Consider the following 15,837-nt stretch of genomic DNA (forward strand, 5'->3'; position numbering starts at 1 on the left):
TCCACTTGAAATTCTTTAACCAATGAGGTCTATAATATACCCCACTGTGCCTGACTGGATGGGACAAGTCTTGAGACAAGACAGATCCTTGGGTAGCCTGATCCCATGCTGTGAAGAGCTTTAAAGGATGATAACCAACACCTAGAAACTGGCCTTGGAAACAAACTGACAGCCAGTGCAGCCCACACAGCGGAAGGCTAAATTCTGCATCAGCTGCAAATTCCAGATATTCTAAGGGAAGCCCCACATAAAATGCATTGCAGTAGTCCATACGGGAGAGAACCAGGACATGAGAGACTGAAAGAAGGGCTTCATAGTCTAGGAAGGAGCACAACTGGTGCAGAACACAAGCTTGTAACATGGTATAACTCATATTTTAAAAAGTGTAATGCGGCTATAACTTTTCTCACTTGTAAACTAGCAGGCAGAGGCTGTGTGCGCTTCTGTAGTCTTCAAGGACAGTACCGCGAACAGCAATCTGCAGTAGTCCAACCCTGAGATTAAAAGGATGTGAATTACCACTGCATTTTCCTTTCCATGAATTGAAGAAACCAGTGTACCAGCTTTCAAATCTGGCAACGAATATTCTGACCATGACTTCTGCTTGTTGTTCTCCTGGGTAAAATGTGAATCCAGGAGACCTCCCAGATTATGGACCAATTCTTTCGGAAAAAGTATAATCCTGTCCAGTTGCAGAGGGGATTGTCCTGGAATAAGAAAAATTTTGAACCAACAACTATTCCATCTTAACTGGAATTAAAATTAGTTTGTTTCATCTTATCTAGTGAAAATGTTACTAATCAATTTGACATATTTTTGGCAGTGCCATAACACAAGTAGATTTTGAACCCAAATCTGTTCATGTTGTTCTATACAAGCTGTGATCTCTAACCTCGAGCCTGACTTGCCAGCTAGCGTACTATTGTCCATATGCAACATGCTAAGAACATCAGGACTTACAAGTTATTTTACAACTTTTATGGTTCATCAGATTACAAAATGAATCTCCATCTCTATTTACAAACCACTCTCTCCTGCCAAAACTTACATTTCTGTGTACATATCCCCCTTTTTTCCAGCAGACATGGCAAAAGAGAAGACAAAGGGTGGAAGGAACAAGATAGACTCAGAATAAAGGGAAGGGATTCTTGCATGGGGAAGGGGAGAAAGGAGGAAATAGACACTTGGTGAAGTGACAGAAAGAAATAACTGGAAAGAAAAAAAGAGAGACTATAATAAGTTGTTTCAAAGGTATCAAATTAGCAGCTAATACTCAGGCTAACAAAAGCATTCTGGCTTTGAAGCAGTTGGCAGTTTCTACAAATAGGTGTTGAATAAGGAGGCATTATGCTCCTCACTTTGGGGGAATGGACACCAATATTTTGTAACAGCCAGATTTTCTTCTATACAGATCAAGAGAAAGATTCCTTTTATATTATATTTTGTGTTGTCATAAACAAACTTCACGTTGCAAGAATGAAATTCTTTTAAATACCAGTGAATAGCAATATGGAAAGTTTTGAATTGGTTTTTTTTGTGTGTGTGGTTTACTGAAATAAATTTCAATATCCCTGAACTGGAATCTAAAATTGTTTTTTTTTTAATTTTCCAAAGAGAGTTTTGTGAAGTTAAGATGAAGTGTTTCATCCATAGTAGTCCAGACTAGCCAAGCATGATCTAGTTAACTGGAGAGACTCGAGTTCAAGTCCATACTCAACCACAGAAATTCCCTGGGTGACTTTAGGCCAGCCACTCTCAACTCATTCATCCTCACAGAGTTGCTCTTGCAGAAAAAAATGTGCTTTGGGGAGGGAGTGGTTTGCAGGCCACATTGAACTTCTTGAGAGAAGGTTGAAAATAAATTAACAAATAAATAAATCAATTTTTTTTCCGAACAGAATAAAAATTTTTAAGATTGGCCTCACTCAAAAAAAGAGAGGAACAAGATTTCAGTCTTATGAAAATCTATAATAAAAAAACTAGCCCTGTGTTTAGAAAGATAAAATATGAATAGTAGTGATTATTTAAATATTGTGTGGCATTTTGTCTTCTCTTTCAGGTTAGCATGGTTTGTTCCATTCCTTTTTTTTTTTTGTTACATTTCTTCATTTTGACAGAGAAGTGTTGTTTTTGTTTTTTTTAACATAGATGCCATTGGAAGTATTTGCTATTGAAATCATATAGGAGTCTTTGGTATTTCCTGAGAGAATTGATCTCGGGTAGGAAGAGCAAGCAAAAAGTTGTATCTGATTCTCTTTCTTGTTCTTCAGCTTTGAGTCTCTTGCATATGCATCTCTGTGATTGATTCTTCTCCTGCTAACAATTTTCTTTTAATATGACCCATGTCCTGTGTCATTTTTTCTAGTTCATCATCATGGGAGTAAAATGTTACGTTCGGAATCAAACTCTTCAATTACCACTCAGCCTACTATAGGTGGGCAAATCCCTCTCTCTTTGTCTCTCCTGTTCTTATTTTCTTTTCAATTTCCTTCTCGCTCTGCTTCAATATATATATCAAAATCTGTTTTAACAAAACGCTTCACCTATTGAAGTTTTAGATTAACACTTGCTGCACTGGGCTGGTGCTTGAGAGCTTGCCTTTAAATTTAAATAATGACTTTGAGAAAATGTCTCAAAAGCCATTGCTGCTAACCCAAAGAGGTATCAAACGCTAACCATGTTTATGCGTCTGATCCTTGTGCATTGTCCTCTCTTATTATAACAGCATTCCGTTGGTATTTAACATCCAAACCCTTCCTTAGAGTTTGGGAGTTTCTTGTTGCATTGCATGTTACCAAACTGTATGATTTCTAGTTTAGACTTAATATGGTTTACCCTTTGCTCTCTCTTGTCTGCTTATCATAGCCAACATCTGTTTCTGTTTCTGAATCACCCAAGAAAAAATAGCATTAGTTGAGTGGGTCCTCAGGTTGTGTCTGTGCCTCAGTAACCAAATAGCATGTTGAGCCATTCCATTATCATGCTGATTTATGTTGACCGTGGTTCATCTTTGCTGGCCTAGAACATTAGATGCGCACATTTTACCAGTGAACTCTTTTCTTTCAAACGCATTACTAATGTGTTTGATTTGTTTGGTTTATTTGTTGAGAACTTGGCAAGGCAATGGTGTGGAAGAGGAAGGGGGAGGCAAATGATCAGATTCCTAATTTTCTTTTTTCATTCACTGTAGCAAAAGGAAGGACAAACATGGAGCTCCGCGAGAAGTTCATGTTAGCAGATGGGCCTTCCCAAAGTATGGCTGCCTTCCGATCAAGAGGACGTAGATCACGGCCTTCTTCAAGGGGCGCTTCTCCCAACAGATCCATGTCTGTGTCCAATCAACCTGCCCAAGGAACTCCAGTTTCAGCTCTTGCTGCTAGTACGCCCAAGGTACAGTTTGAATAATCTTTGATATAAGATTTGATATACCTTACAATAATCTTTAATATTACTTAATAGGATTGAGTCCAACTGAACCTCAGTTAGTAGCAATAAAGCTGCCTTAAAACCAATAGGGAGATTTTAGTTATTTTTTTTCCAAAGACTCTAACAAAGTTTTCTATTGTTTCCTCCTCTCCCCTGCCTTACAATATGCAGCGGTCATGCAAGACTGGGAAAAAACATGTAAGCCATTTAGACCACAGAACCAACTTGTTCAAGGAGTAAAACATTAACCCCCCATTGCATTTTAGAAACACACATAATCCTTTTCCATACAGAATGCTTGTCCTCACTTGCTCCTGCTCAGTTTTGGTGTCTTGTTTTGGACTTTTACTGTGAAATTCATTCTTCATAACCTGACTGTTCCATTTCATGACATTGTTTTCCAACAACTGTTCTTCACATTTTGATTTGCCATTGTTTCATACAGACACCCCATCCTTTAACACGCAACTATGGTAAACCATGGTTGATAAACAGCAAAACGTCATCTCCTTGTAAACCATCAGAGTGCTCTGAATATCAAGTATCATCCACAGAGGTACAGTAATGGACAGATTTTTTTTCTAGTCTAACCACATTTCCTTCACTAAAACTATCCTGTTAGCTAACAGTGATTTCCATTCCTTATCAACTGTGCTGTACCTTCCATATTAATGCACTCTATTTGTTTTCACTCTTCTGTCCATCAATTTTGTTTCCCACCCCCCTCTTTTTTTTAAAACTTGTAAATTAATCAATTGTTGAAAGTTTGTTTGACTCCTATTTGGGCCTTGTTGAGCATGTAGTCCTTGTCAAAATGATAATTGATTTTATACAAGTGAAATTTTAGATTTATATAAATTTATATATATAAATTTATATATGAAATCTTTGTTAACAAAGACTTACATAAAAATAACAGATATCTTCATTCCTATGCTGACAGTTGGTTAAATATAGTTTTATTTGATTATATCTCATGGATACTAATTGGTTCTTATTCCTAAATTAGCTTGCAATCTAATGTTGTTTTGCTCGTTGGAAGGGTAAAACGTGCATAAGTTTAATTATGATCTTCAGATAATTTAACCTATCCAACACTTAGGTTTAAGTCAGGAAATTTATTAAATTAAAAATGGCTGGGAAAATCTATTAGCAATATAATTTGTAAAACTCTAAAATGTGTAGTGATAAATTTAAATTTGAGGTGTTCTAGCCTCAAATTTTGCATACCCTCAACTGGCCTCCAGCTAGCCTTCCTTAACCTGATGCTCTCCTGATGAGCTTGAAATCAATTCCCAACACCTTCCTGCTGAATGGATATTGATTCGTAATCATTAAGTTATGTGACACCAATTTGGGAGTTTATTTTTAATGTGTTACTCCAGAAAAAACGATTTGCTTGCAGGGTAGTGTTTCAATTCCCAGGAGCTCTTGCTGCAACACTAGAGAATTGGGGTGGCATGCCGTGGATTGGCCCATTTTGGGGTACAAAGAGCCCTGGTTCTTACAACATGAAAATTTCCATCTCATTTGCATCATTTAGAAGAGGGAAGAGGAATGGGGAGGAAATCTATAATTCCCCATGTTTTGCCCTGACCAAGATGAGCCAGAACTTAAAGAGTGACTCTTCATCTGCCACCGTATTGATTTACCAAAAGGCATCTTGAAGGAGGATCTCATTTTGGCCTTTAATGAATGAAACGTATTAACCAATTTAAATAATAATGTCAGCCTCAAGATCTCTTCGGGTACCCCAACTATTATCCTTTATTTCTCCCTTAGTATCTCTACTACTAGGCTTACTTCTTTCGGCTGTCATTAGCAACGGGGGGAGGGGTAATTGTGGGGGAAGAGAGCTGGAGGTGTTTTGCATTCTTTTACTGTGGGCAGAAGAAGGGGGGATTTCTTCTTTCCAATTTTCCATTTCTTTCCTAGCCTCTATCCTTTTGCGCAGCTGCGAGGTCTTATCAAAATATGTCAAGGTCAACGGACAGAGGCCTCATCACTACCTGAAGATGCTCACATGATCATATTCAGAACTTTTAATTGGCAGAGACTTCTGGACTTTGGGGGTGGGAACAATTCCATTTCTTTGTATGTGTGATCTGCGCGCCAAATTCTCACTTGGAATTCCATTTGTAGCTTCCTTTTCATCTTCCAGTAAAAGAAGAACTTTGCTCTGAACCATGGAGTCTGAGTATTTCTTTCTTGGATTTTGAAAGGAGCACATACCGACATTATTCGAAAGTCCCCATCAGCCCACCCGGAGAAAACACCAATTTTTCTTCCGAGGGGTTTTCACATCATGTCATCTCCAGCCAGCGAGGAGGATGAGCAGGGAGCTGTGGGGGCAGCAAATGCTGTTACCAGAGATGCCAGCCACCGATTTGTTAGCTGACCTTACACTGGAAGAAACTCCAACCGAGATGCCCAGATGGTCGTTAGGAGTTGGATGGAAAAATCCGGAAGACCCCCTCCTGGAATCACTGTAAGTCGAAGAGGTGCGAGGAACGGCTGTGGCAGGGGGAGGAGATGGAATGCAGGCTGGATCAAGCCGGGAAAAGCTTTAAGGATGCTTCTGAGAAACCCGGCAGGGCTCCAACATATGAGGGGGAAGAGAGCGAGTTCAGCCTGGGGAAGTCGGGCTGCCACCACCCCCTGGCCCATCCCACGCCGGCGCAACCACCAGCTCCCGTCTGGGAGCCCCAGCAGCGGGGGTAATGCCTAGAAGACGCCACCCGCCTCCTTAGATGTGAAGTTTGGAGGAAATCCCAAGGACTTGGGGTTTTTCCTGGTGCAGGTTGGAAGCTATATGGCAGAATATGAAAGGGAGTTCACCTCTGAAGCAGCCAAAGTAAGATGTGTTACCAGAACCCTGGAGGGGATGGCAGCTGACTGGGTGGTGACTCTGTATAATGATAACTCCCCCAACTGCGAAGCCTTGATGTTTTTATGACTGCCTTGAGGAGGAGGTTTGAAGACCCTCTGGCAGAGAGAAGGGCCAGGATCAGGATGAAAACCATAACTCAAGGGGGAAGATCAGTTGCTGACTACACCCAAGAGTTCAGACAGCTGGCATATCGCATTCGAGGCTGGTCCCAGGAAGCTCTAATAGAAGCCTACAAAGATGGCCTAAATGAAGAGGTATACCACATGTGCATCTCCAGAAGGGATCCCCATGACTTGCAGTTGTGGTACCTGTTAGCGGAAGAGGTGGAAATAGATCTAGCCGAAGTACGCAGAGGAGGCTCCGCATGGAGCACCATGCTCCCTCCTCGGCTCCGAGAGATCCCTAAGCCCGGAAGGGAGGGGTGATGACAAGGGCCAAATCCACTGCCTGTTTCCGTTGTGGGAAGGAAGGCCACCGAATTGCGGATTGTCGAGTCAAACCAGATCCAAAAAAGGACGGGGCCCTGGAAGGAAGCCCGAATCCTCCCAACCAGGCCTCGCGAAACCGGGCTAACAATAGGGAGGTTAGTGAAGTCACTCCCCAGCGGAAAAAGAGCTGGGACCCCGACTCCTCCCGGCAGAGTGAGACCGACTCGGAAGATGACGTCTCGGTAAGTCTAACCGGGCCCCTTACCATTCCAATTAAATTAAGGGTGCCCACCTCGGGTACTGAGGGGAAATGCTGGCCTTATTGGACTCGGGTGCACGAGGTGCCTAATTAGCATGAAAGTAGTTAAAGGCATGGGCATTGGACTGAGAAATTTGAAAGCCCATATCCTTTTACCAATTAGATGGGTCTGAAGCGGGGGTTGCCCTGCACGGTTTATAACGGAGCCCTTAGAGATGACCATGGGAACCCACAGCGAGACCTTGTGCTTTATTGTGGCTCCCGGGATGGAACACTCCTAATCTTGGGATTGCCCTGGCTTCGGAAATGGAATCCCCAAGTAAACTGGAGAAAGGGGTGGATACGGATTCGTGTACTGACCAACCTCCAGGGAGGGAGGAGCAAAAACTGCATTCAATTGCCCAATAGGTTGCTTCCAATTCAATGTTCTCCGTTTGGCCTACAGGGGGCACCAGCTGTCTTCATGCAATTGATCAACCAAGTGCTCCACGAACATTTATACAAGGGGGTTTTGGTCTACCTTGACGATATCCTTATCTACTCGGAGACCAGAGACCAACATGTGAAACTGGTACGGTCCGTGCTGCACAAATTGCGCGCTGCCAAATTATGCATAAATTGTCCAAATGTGAGTTCCATCAAGAAAAGATTGACTACCTGGGATATCGTATCTCACCCGAGGGTCTTGAGATGGACCCGGAGAAGGTACGAGCCGTATTAGAGTGGGCCCCACCAAGAACCCGAAACAACTTCAAAGTTTCCTTGGATTTGCTAACTTTTACCGGCAATTCATCCCATGTTTTGCTAAAATAGCCATGCCTATCACCAACCTCCTAAAAACAAAGGGAGAAGAAGCCAAAGCCTAGCCAGCCGTTGAATTGGTCTATGAGTGCCAAGTCGCTTGAGAAGCTAAAGACTATTTGCTGCCGAGCCAGTGCTAAAGCATCCGGACATGGATGTCCCCTTCGTGATCCAAGCTGATGCAAGTGATGTAGCGGTAGGAGCGGTCTTACTTCAATTAAACGAGAAGGGGACACTACAACCGTGTGCTTACACATCCCGTAAATTAACTGACACTGAACGTAGATGGGCTGTCTGGGAGAAAGAAGCTTTTGCAGTCTGCTGGGCTCTAATGACCTGGAGGCATTTTCTGGAAGGCGAGGTACCCATTTGAAGTTTGGACTGATCATAAAAACCTGGAGGCCTTAAAAACGCCTCGGAAACTATCTCTAAGCAAGTTAGGTGGGCCCAGTACTTCAAACGATTCAATTTCTTTCTGAAGTACATCCCAGGAGGAAAGAATTTTATGGCGGATGCTTTATCTAGGATGCCACAATACAACAGTGTTCGAAAAGAAGTGATAAGTCCGATTGTGCCCACCACACAGCTGGCAGCACCGGTGGTCACCAGGGCGCAAAAGAAGAAACAAGAGGCAGATCTGTCCAATGATTTGATCGAACAATTTAAAGCTTTGAAAACAGATGAATGGTTCCAGGCAAATGCAAATAACTGCACTGTTAGAGATGGGTTAGCCTGGATGGGAGCGAAGCTGTATGTACCTAAAACACTGAGGAGCCAAGTATTACAACAAACTCATGATTCCAAGGCAGCGGGTCACTTTGGTTTCGTGAAGACCTTACACCTAGTGAAACGGCAGTTCTGGTGGCCCTCTTTGAAAAAGACATTGAAACTTATGTAGCAAGCTGCCCAGTTTGCGCCTCAGCTAAGAGACCTCCCGGTAAGCCGCCAGGTCTGTTGCAAAATGTGGCCAGGCCAACTGCCCCTTGGAAGGAAATCTCTATGGACTTTATAGTAGATTTACCTGAGAGTGCTGGGCACACGGTGATCTGGGTGGTGACCGACTTGTTTTCCAAACAGGCACATTTCATACCTTGCACCAAGATTCCTCGCGAAGTCGTTAGCCAAACTGTTCATTATACACGTCTACAGACTGCATGGTGTTCCTGAGCGTATAATATCAGATCGAGGAGTTCAATTTACCTCGAACTTCTGGAGGAATTTTGAAGTTGATAGGCTCCACCCAAGGGTTAAGCTCCGCCCACCACCCCCAAACTAATGGGGCCTCATGAGAGGACTAACGGGGTGCTAGAGCAATATCTCCCGATGTTACATAAATTATCAGCAAGACAACTGGGTGGACCTGCTACCTTTTGCCAAGTAGCGTATAACAACTCCGTTCACAGCAGCACTGGTTTTACCCCGTTCAAAGTGGCCACGGGACAAGATTTTGTACCCATACCTGAACTTCCTCGCGAGAAACCCAATATCCAGTCATTGGATGACTGGATATCTCAACTACAACTCAATTGGCCAGTCGCCGCAAAGCTCTGGACGAAGCGCATCAATCCCATAAGAAATTTGCAGACAAGAAAAGAGCCCCACAACAGTCGTATCAAGTAGGCGACAAAGTATTCCTCTCAACCAAGTATCTGCAAACCACTCAGAGATCAAAGAAGTTAGGCCCTAAGTATGTGGGGCCCTTCCCTATTGAGCGAATGTGAATCCCGTGACAGTTCAATTGACGCTACCAAAGACTCTTCGTCGCATTCATCCTGTTTTCCATGTCAGCCTGCTAAAACCCGAACACACCTGTACATTGAGACCGACCCAGACTGATCCCCCGTCCCATTGTTGATTGAGGGTGAACAACATTTTGAAGTTAAAGAGATTTTAGACTCTCGAAAAAGGAGGGGGTCGCCTACAATATCTTGTAGCCTGGAAACATTTCCCCCTCTCATGCTGAGTGGGTGAGCGAAAAAGACGTTAGGGCTCCTGACCTGCTAAAGAAATTTTATACTAAGTATCCTGATAAACCATAAGAATGTATGCAATGCTTAACATATCTTTTTATTCTCTCTTACAGGGACTAATGTCCTTTTCTAGGGGGGTCCGAATGTCAGCCTCAAGATCTCTTGGTACCCCAACTATTATCCTTTATTTCTCCCTTAGTATCTCTACTACTAGGCTTACTTCTTTCGGCTGTCATTAGCAACGGGGGAGGGTAATTGTGGGGGGAAGAGAGCTGGAGGTGTTTTGCATTCTTTTACTGTGGGCAGAAGAGGGGGATTTCTTCTTTCCAATTTTCCATTTCTTTCCTAGCCTCTATCCTTTTGCGCAGCTGCGAGGTCTTATCAAAATATGTCAAGGTCAACGGACAGAGGCCTCATCACTACCTGAAGATGCTCACATGATCATATTCAGAACTTTTAATTGGCAGAGACTTCTGGACTTTGGGGGTGGGAACAATTCCATTTCTTTGTATGTGTGATCTGCGCCAAATTCTCACTTTCGAATTCCATTTGTAGCTTCCTTTTCATCTTCCAGTAAAAGAAGAACTTTGCTCTGAACCATGGAGTCTGAGTATTTCTTTCTTGGATTTTGAAAGGAGCACATACCGACAAATTACATACTTCAAATTAGGCAGAATATATTGAACTACATAATTTGTACTAAATATGATCTCATTTAATAATCACATTTCTGTATGGAGTATTACAGCAATTAGAACAGAAAAATGCCAGATTATTTCTGCTGTTTTAAGTATAAAACTATATGGAATATGAATTATTGTCAGTTTTTAAATACATATAGTCCTTGACTTTTAGCAACCATTCTAAATTACAGTGGCTCTGGAAAAAAGTGACTGACACACTCCTCACCCTTACAACCATTGCAGCATCCCCATGGTTCACATGCTAAAAATTCAGTCACTTGGCAACCAGCTTGCATTTACAATACTTGCAGAATCATTTGTGATTGCCATTTGTGACCTTCCCAGCTGTTTTTTGATAAGTCAATGGGAGAAGCCAGCTTTTCTTAACAACCACATGATTTACTTAATTGCAGTGATTCCCTTAACAAGTGTGGCAAAAAAGGTCATAAAATCAGGCACAACTCACCTAATCACTTTGCTTAACAATGAAAATGGTGGTCTCAGTCAAAAATTGAGGAATACTTGTACTCCATTCTATTTAGTCCCGTTCTTAGCCAACTGTAACAAAAATGACTTAAAAATAACTTAATTCAGCATATTGAACTCTTTGGAATATTCAGGACAGAAGACAGATGCTACAAAAATTAAGAATTCTAAACATTGGCGAAATTGAACATTAAATTGTTACTGCACATTGAAAAGTATTCATATCACCTTCAACATTACCATATTCACATCACATTAAACCACATTACTTTGGAATACAAATGAACAAAATACCTCCTTCTATCAACTGGAGTGTTTAAATAAACCATGGAAGAAATTTCTGTGATTTATTTAGCCTGGGGTTCATATTGGGAAGTCTGGCTTCTATTTATTCCCTCACTAAAAGATCAGAGGGTTCCTTTGAATTCCATCAATTTAGGCATCTTGCTTCTTGATGTTGAACATTAAGGAGAGAGTTTATGACATCACGTCCCAACACTTTTTATACATAGACAGTAAGAGTGTTGTAATATTTAGTTCACTTCTTTTCAGTCTCCAAGCAAAAAAGACACAGATGGTACATTATGTCATGCTCCCATGTGCAGCCACCAACACCACGCTGGAGGGGATGGGATTTCAATTGTTACAAAATGTTTTGAGTTATACTGGCCAGAACATAATGTGATGCCCGCTGGTGGACAATGGAATTCTTTTTCATCCATAAAAATTAACATTTCAGATTATTTAATTACTGTTCATTGGCAGTATCTACATTTAATCATTTTTTGGGTAAACCTATTGATACCACTGCAACTTTTAAGTCATTCACAATTAATCAAGTCCCACTAATTTCAGTACATCTGTGCTAAGTCTTGATCCAATGAAATATATTTGCATTTTTGAAGATGTTAATTAAATATGTTAACTAGAAATAAATCTGGAAGGTGCTACATGTTTATCCATATTGATTATTACAAATAGTCCTACAACCATTCATTTAGTGACCATTCAAAGTTACTTCATCACTGAAAACAGGTATTTCATGATTGTTCTCACACTTAGGACCGTTGCCACATCCCCATGGTCACATGATCAAAATTCAGTTGCTTGGCAACTGGCATAAATTTATGACAGTTGCAGTGTCCTGGAATCACGTGACCACCTTTTGTGACCTTCTGACAAGCAAAGTCAATGGGGAAACTATGTTACTAATTTAACAACTTGCAGTGATTTGTTTAACAGCTGTGGCAAGAAAGGTTGCAAAATAAGGCAAAACTCACTTAACAACCATTTTGCTTAGCAACAGGAAATTTGGGCTCAATTGTGGTCATAAGTCGAGGACTATCTGTATTGATCCAGTAAAAATAATAAAATAGATGAAAGAACACATTTATGCAATATTTGATCCTGCTGCCAGAAAGGAACAATATTCATCTTCATTTACATTCACAGTCCTGCAGACTCTGGTCCTTGAGCTTGTATGCAGGATATACACATTATGAAGGTGCTACTCTATGGAAAGAGGTGGGCCCAGGTTTTAAAGATTCAGAGGGCTTCTGAGAAGGACCAGTCTTATGAGCCATTTTATGGGATCAGTTATGCTGCTTTACGATGGTTTGTGTGACAGAAAAAAAATGGCTGCACCATAAACAGTAATAAATGTAAATACACTATGAGCTTTTAAGGGCTGTAATCAACTACTTTGAAATCTGATCCTAAACTGAGATAGATTAGATTAGATTAGATTAGATTAGATTAGATTAGATAGATAGATAGATAGATAGATAGACAGACAGACAGATGATAGATAATCTTGACATGTAAGAATTATTTGTTCATATACTGTAGTCCCATCAGTGTATATTGTAGCTTGATATATTATATTGCACAGACAACAAGAGACAAGTCCCCACCTCAAGAAGGCAGCAATAAATACAGTCTCTCTCTGTTTTCCTGTTGATATGTTTCTGAACAGTGCTATCTGGTCAATTTTGGTCAAAGCATTTTTCTGTGATCTGGGTAGAGTTCCAAATTCAGCCCTGTTCAATGCACGTGCTTTATTCAATGCTCTTATATCCTACAGGGAACTCCAATACAAGGGAGTAAACTTAGACTTCCAGGCTATCTTTCTGGGAAAGTTTTTCATTCTGGAGAAAATAATGGCCTAATTTCAACAGCAGCTACAAGAGCCAGAGCACATTTTGCAGGTAAGTGTTGGATTTGCTGGGATGGGGCACCTGCATCCTTGGGGACATCCCACTTGCAGAAGTTGAAAGTATCTGTCTCTCCTTAGCCTTCCGTTTGTAACTCAATCTCTTGTTTTTACTGCTACATAAATCTTATTATAATCAAGATGGGTCTTTTCAGCTTGGAATGCTCTGAAGCAGTAGAAGGTGCCAGTTGCATTTAACTTAAGTCAGAGTTCAAGTATGTGACAAGGCCCTCTTCAGAAGCAGCCTCATTTTGCTTTGTTCCACTAACCATGGCTGTCTTTCATCTTGTCTTGCAGAACCTAGAAAAACGTCAAGTAGGCCTGGAAGTCGTGCTGGAAGTAAAGCCGGGAGCAGAGCGAGCAGCCGTCGGGGCAGTGATGCCTCTGACTTTGACATTTCAGAAATCCAGTCAGTGTGCTCAGATATGTCAGAAACTGTTCATACCCCAATTAGACCAAGATCCCGACCGAATTCTCGGTCTGCCTCGGGAAAGCCTTCCAAAATTCCAACCCCACAAAAACGATTGCTAGTCAGAAAATTAGACAAGTCCTCCAAGAGATAGTGCAGTTGGCTTCTCAAAGTCTTTTCTTTTCTTCTGTGCATTAAATATTTAAGTTTCTAAGATGTAAATTATCCTGTAGAAATTATTGTGAAATATGGCAAGAGTTGGATTTTTAATTTTGCAAATGGCCTTATTTGTGTATCGGTCTTGATATTTTATGTGTATAGTTTTTGTTAACTTTTCTTTTGTTTATGCCATATTCTATGTGAATAGGAGAACATTTTTTTAATGTAAACTAACAGTTGTTTGCAGTAACATATAGAGAAGTCACTAAAAGCTTTTATCGCTAACTCTTTGCATCATACATCCGCCTGGCCTGTTGCTTCATCATTTACAGTAAAGGATACCTCAGAACTTGATCTTCATACAGATGACAAAAACCTAAATAATACATTTTGAACTAACAACATGGACGTTAATACCATGTGACCGAAACTTAAACAACAATGTGAAGATACAGTTCTTTTTGCCATTATATTAATTAAACAATTTCTTCCAGGAAATTCATACATATTGCAATATATTCCCATGGTTTTCAGTGTGCTGTTGCTTTAAAAGACGGCAGAAACAATCTTGGTCCGGGGGAAGGGGGGATGTTACACTAGCATTAGAATATCAGTATAACCTGCATTCATTGTAATGTGAGGTTTTCTTTTGCTTGAGTGGATGATAGCTTTGTATCATTGGACTCATTTTATATCAAAGCAGTTTTGCTTGCAGAAAAAAAAATATACAAAATAAATCTTGTCCACTTCTCTTTATTGCTGTGGTTTTCCTTTTATCCCAGGGAAAGAGATGTTCTTCATTATGCTTGCCTCGTATCTGCTTTGAAAAATGCAAACCCCATTTCTTCAAGACAAAAATTGCCTATTTATTGTATATTAAAGGGTATCACATACACACACAAATAACAAAAATATCATCTATATTATTTGTTTCTCATCTGCAATCCTGGCCCTCCCCATTTCTTTCTGCATTTATCTGCAAAAAAAGTTTCTCCATTTTTTTAAAGTCTCTTATGTGATAGGTTTTTCACATACTGTTGTATCCATCTGTTCACATTGTGCTTTTACAATTATTATTTTCTATTTGTGGAAAGTCTCTTGATCAGGAGACACCTCTGCTAACAGAAAGATATTCTATATGCCTCAGATGTGTTTGTACCAGACTGCTGGAGAGCTGCCAATATAACACTGATTTTTAAAAGACTTTTGAGGATGGGAGGTGTAATCTTAAAAAGTGGCAGGCTGATTAACTTAAGGTCTATACTAAATAAACTGCAAAGCCATGCTTTAGTTGAAGCATCAAGCATATAGCCAGATATAGCTTTAGCAAAGTTTTGAGTTTTCTCACTTTAAACCTACATTGGGTGTGCCTGGGGATAATAAGTGAAGTTTATTTTTACTGTGTGGTGCCTTTTGATGAAATTCCTTATTGGAGTCAGTGAATAAACAGGCTTGTCTCATGGATTGATTTAAAAAAAACAAAGTAGAAAATATACACTGCTCCAAAAAATAAAGGGAACACAAAAATAAGACATCCTAGATCTAAACGAATGAAATATTCTTATTAAATACTTTGTTCATTACATATTTGAATGTGCTGACAACAAAATCACACAAAAATTATCAGTGGAAATCAAATTTAGCAACCCATGGAGGTCTGGATTTGGAGTTACACTCAAAATTCAAGTGGAAAAAAACACTATAGGCTGATCCAACTTTGATGTAAAGTCCTTAAAACAAGTCAAAATGAGGCTCAGTAGTGTGTGTAGCCTCCATGTGCCTGTATGACCTCCCTACAACGCCTGGGCATGCTCCTGATGAGGTGGCGGATGGTCTCCTGAGGGATCTCCTCTCACACCTGGACTAAAGCATCCCCCAACTCCTGGACAGTCTGTGGTGCAACGTGGGGTTGGTCGATGGAGCGAGACATGATGTCCCAGATATGCTCAATTGGAGGGCCAGTCCATAGCATCAATGCCTTCATGTTGCAGGAACTGCTGACACACTCCAGCCACATAAGATCTGGCATTGTCTTGCATTAGGAGGAACCCAGGGCCAACCGTACCAGTATATGGTCTCACTAGGGATCTGAGGATCTCATCTCGGTACCTAAT

The 15,837-nt window shown here is 40.8% G+C and overlaps 1 protein-coding gene across 11 annotated transcripts in view; it reads left to right on the top strand.

Moving 5' to 3' along the window:
* Positions 1 to 14,479, top strand: part of DST (dystonin) — a 333,471-nt gene extending 318,992 nt beyond the window's left edge. For 5 of the 11 annotated variants that reach the window (XM_087915986.1, XM_026695189.2, XM_087916007.1 and 2 more), the window contains 4 exons: positions 3,191 to 3,390; positions 3,872 to 3,982; positions 13,027 to 13,150; positions 13,453 to 14,479. In XM_087915986.1, coding sequence (XP_087772112.1) covers positions 3,191 to 3,390; positions 3,872 to 3,982; positions 13,027 to 13,150; positions 13,453 to 13,718 — 701 coding nt within the window. In that variant the 3' untranslated portion in view covers positions 13,719 to 14,479. Of the gene's footprint in view, positions 1 to 2,365; positions 2,435 to 3,190; positions 3,391 to 3,871; positions 3,983 to 13,026; positions 13,151 to 13,452 lie in introns of all 11 variants that reach the window. The other 6 variants (XM_087916037.1, XM_087916029.1, XM_087916044.1 and 3 more) reach the window with 3 other exon arrangements.
* Positions 14,480 to 15,837: the final 1,358 nt, after the last annotated feature.

This window comes from Pseudonaja textilis, chromosome 1, assembly GCF_049901715.1.
Source record: "Pseudonaja textilis isolate UNSWEBS1 chromosome 1, rPseTex1.2, whole genome shotgun sequence".
Lineage (NCBI taxonomy): Eukaryota > Metazoa > Chordata > Lepidosauria > Squamata > Elapidae > Pseudonaja > Pseudonaja textilis.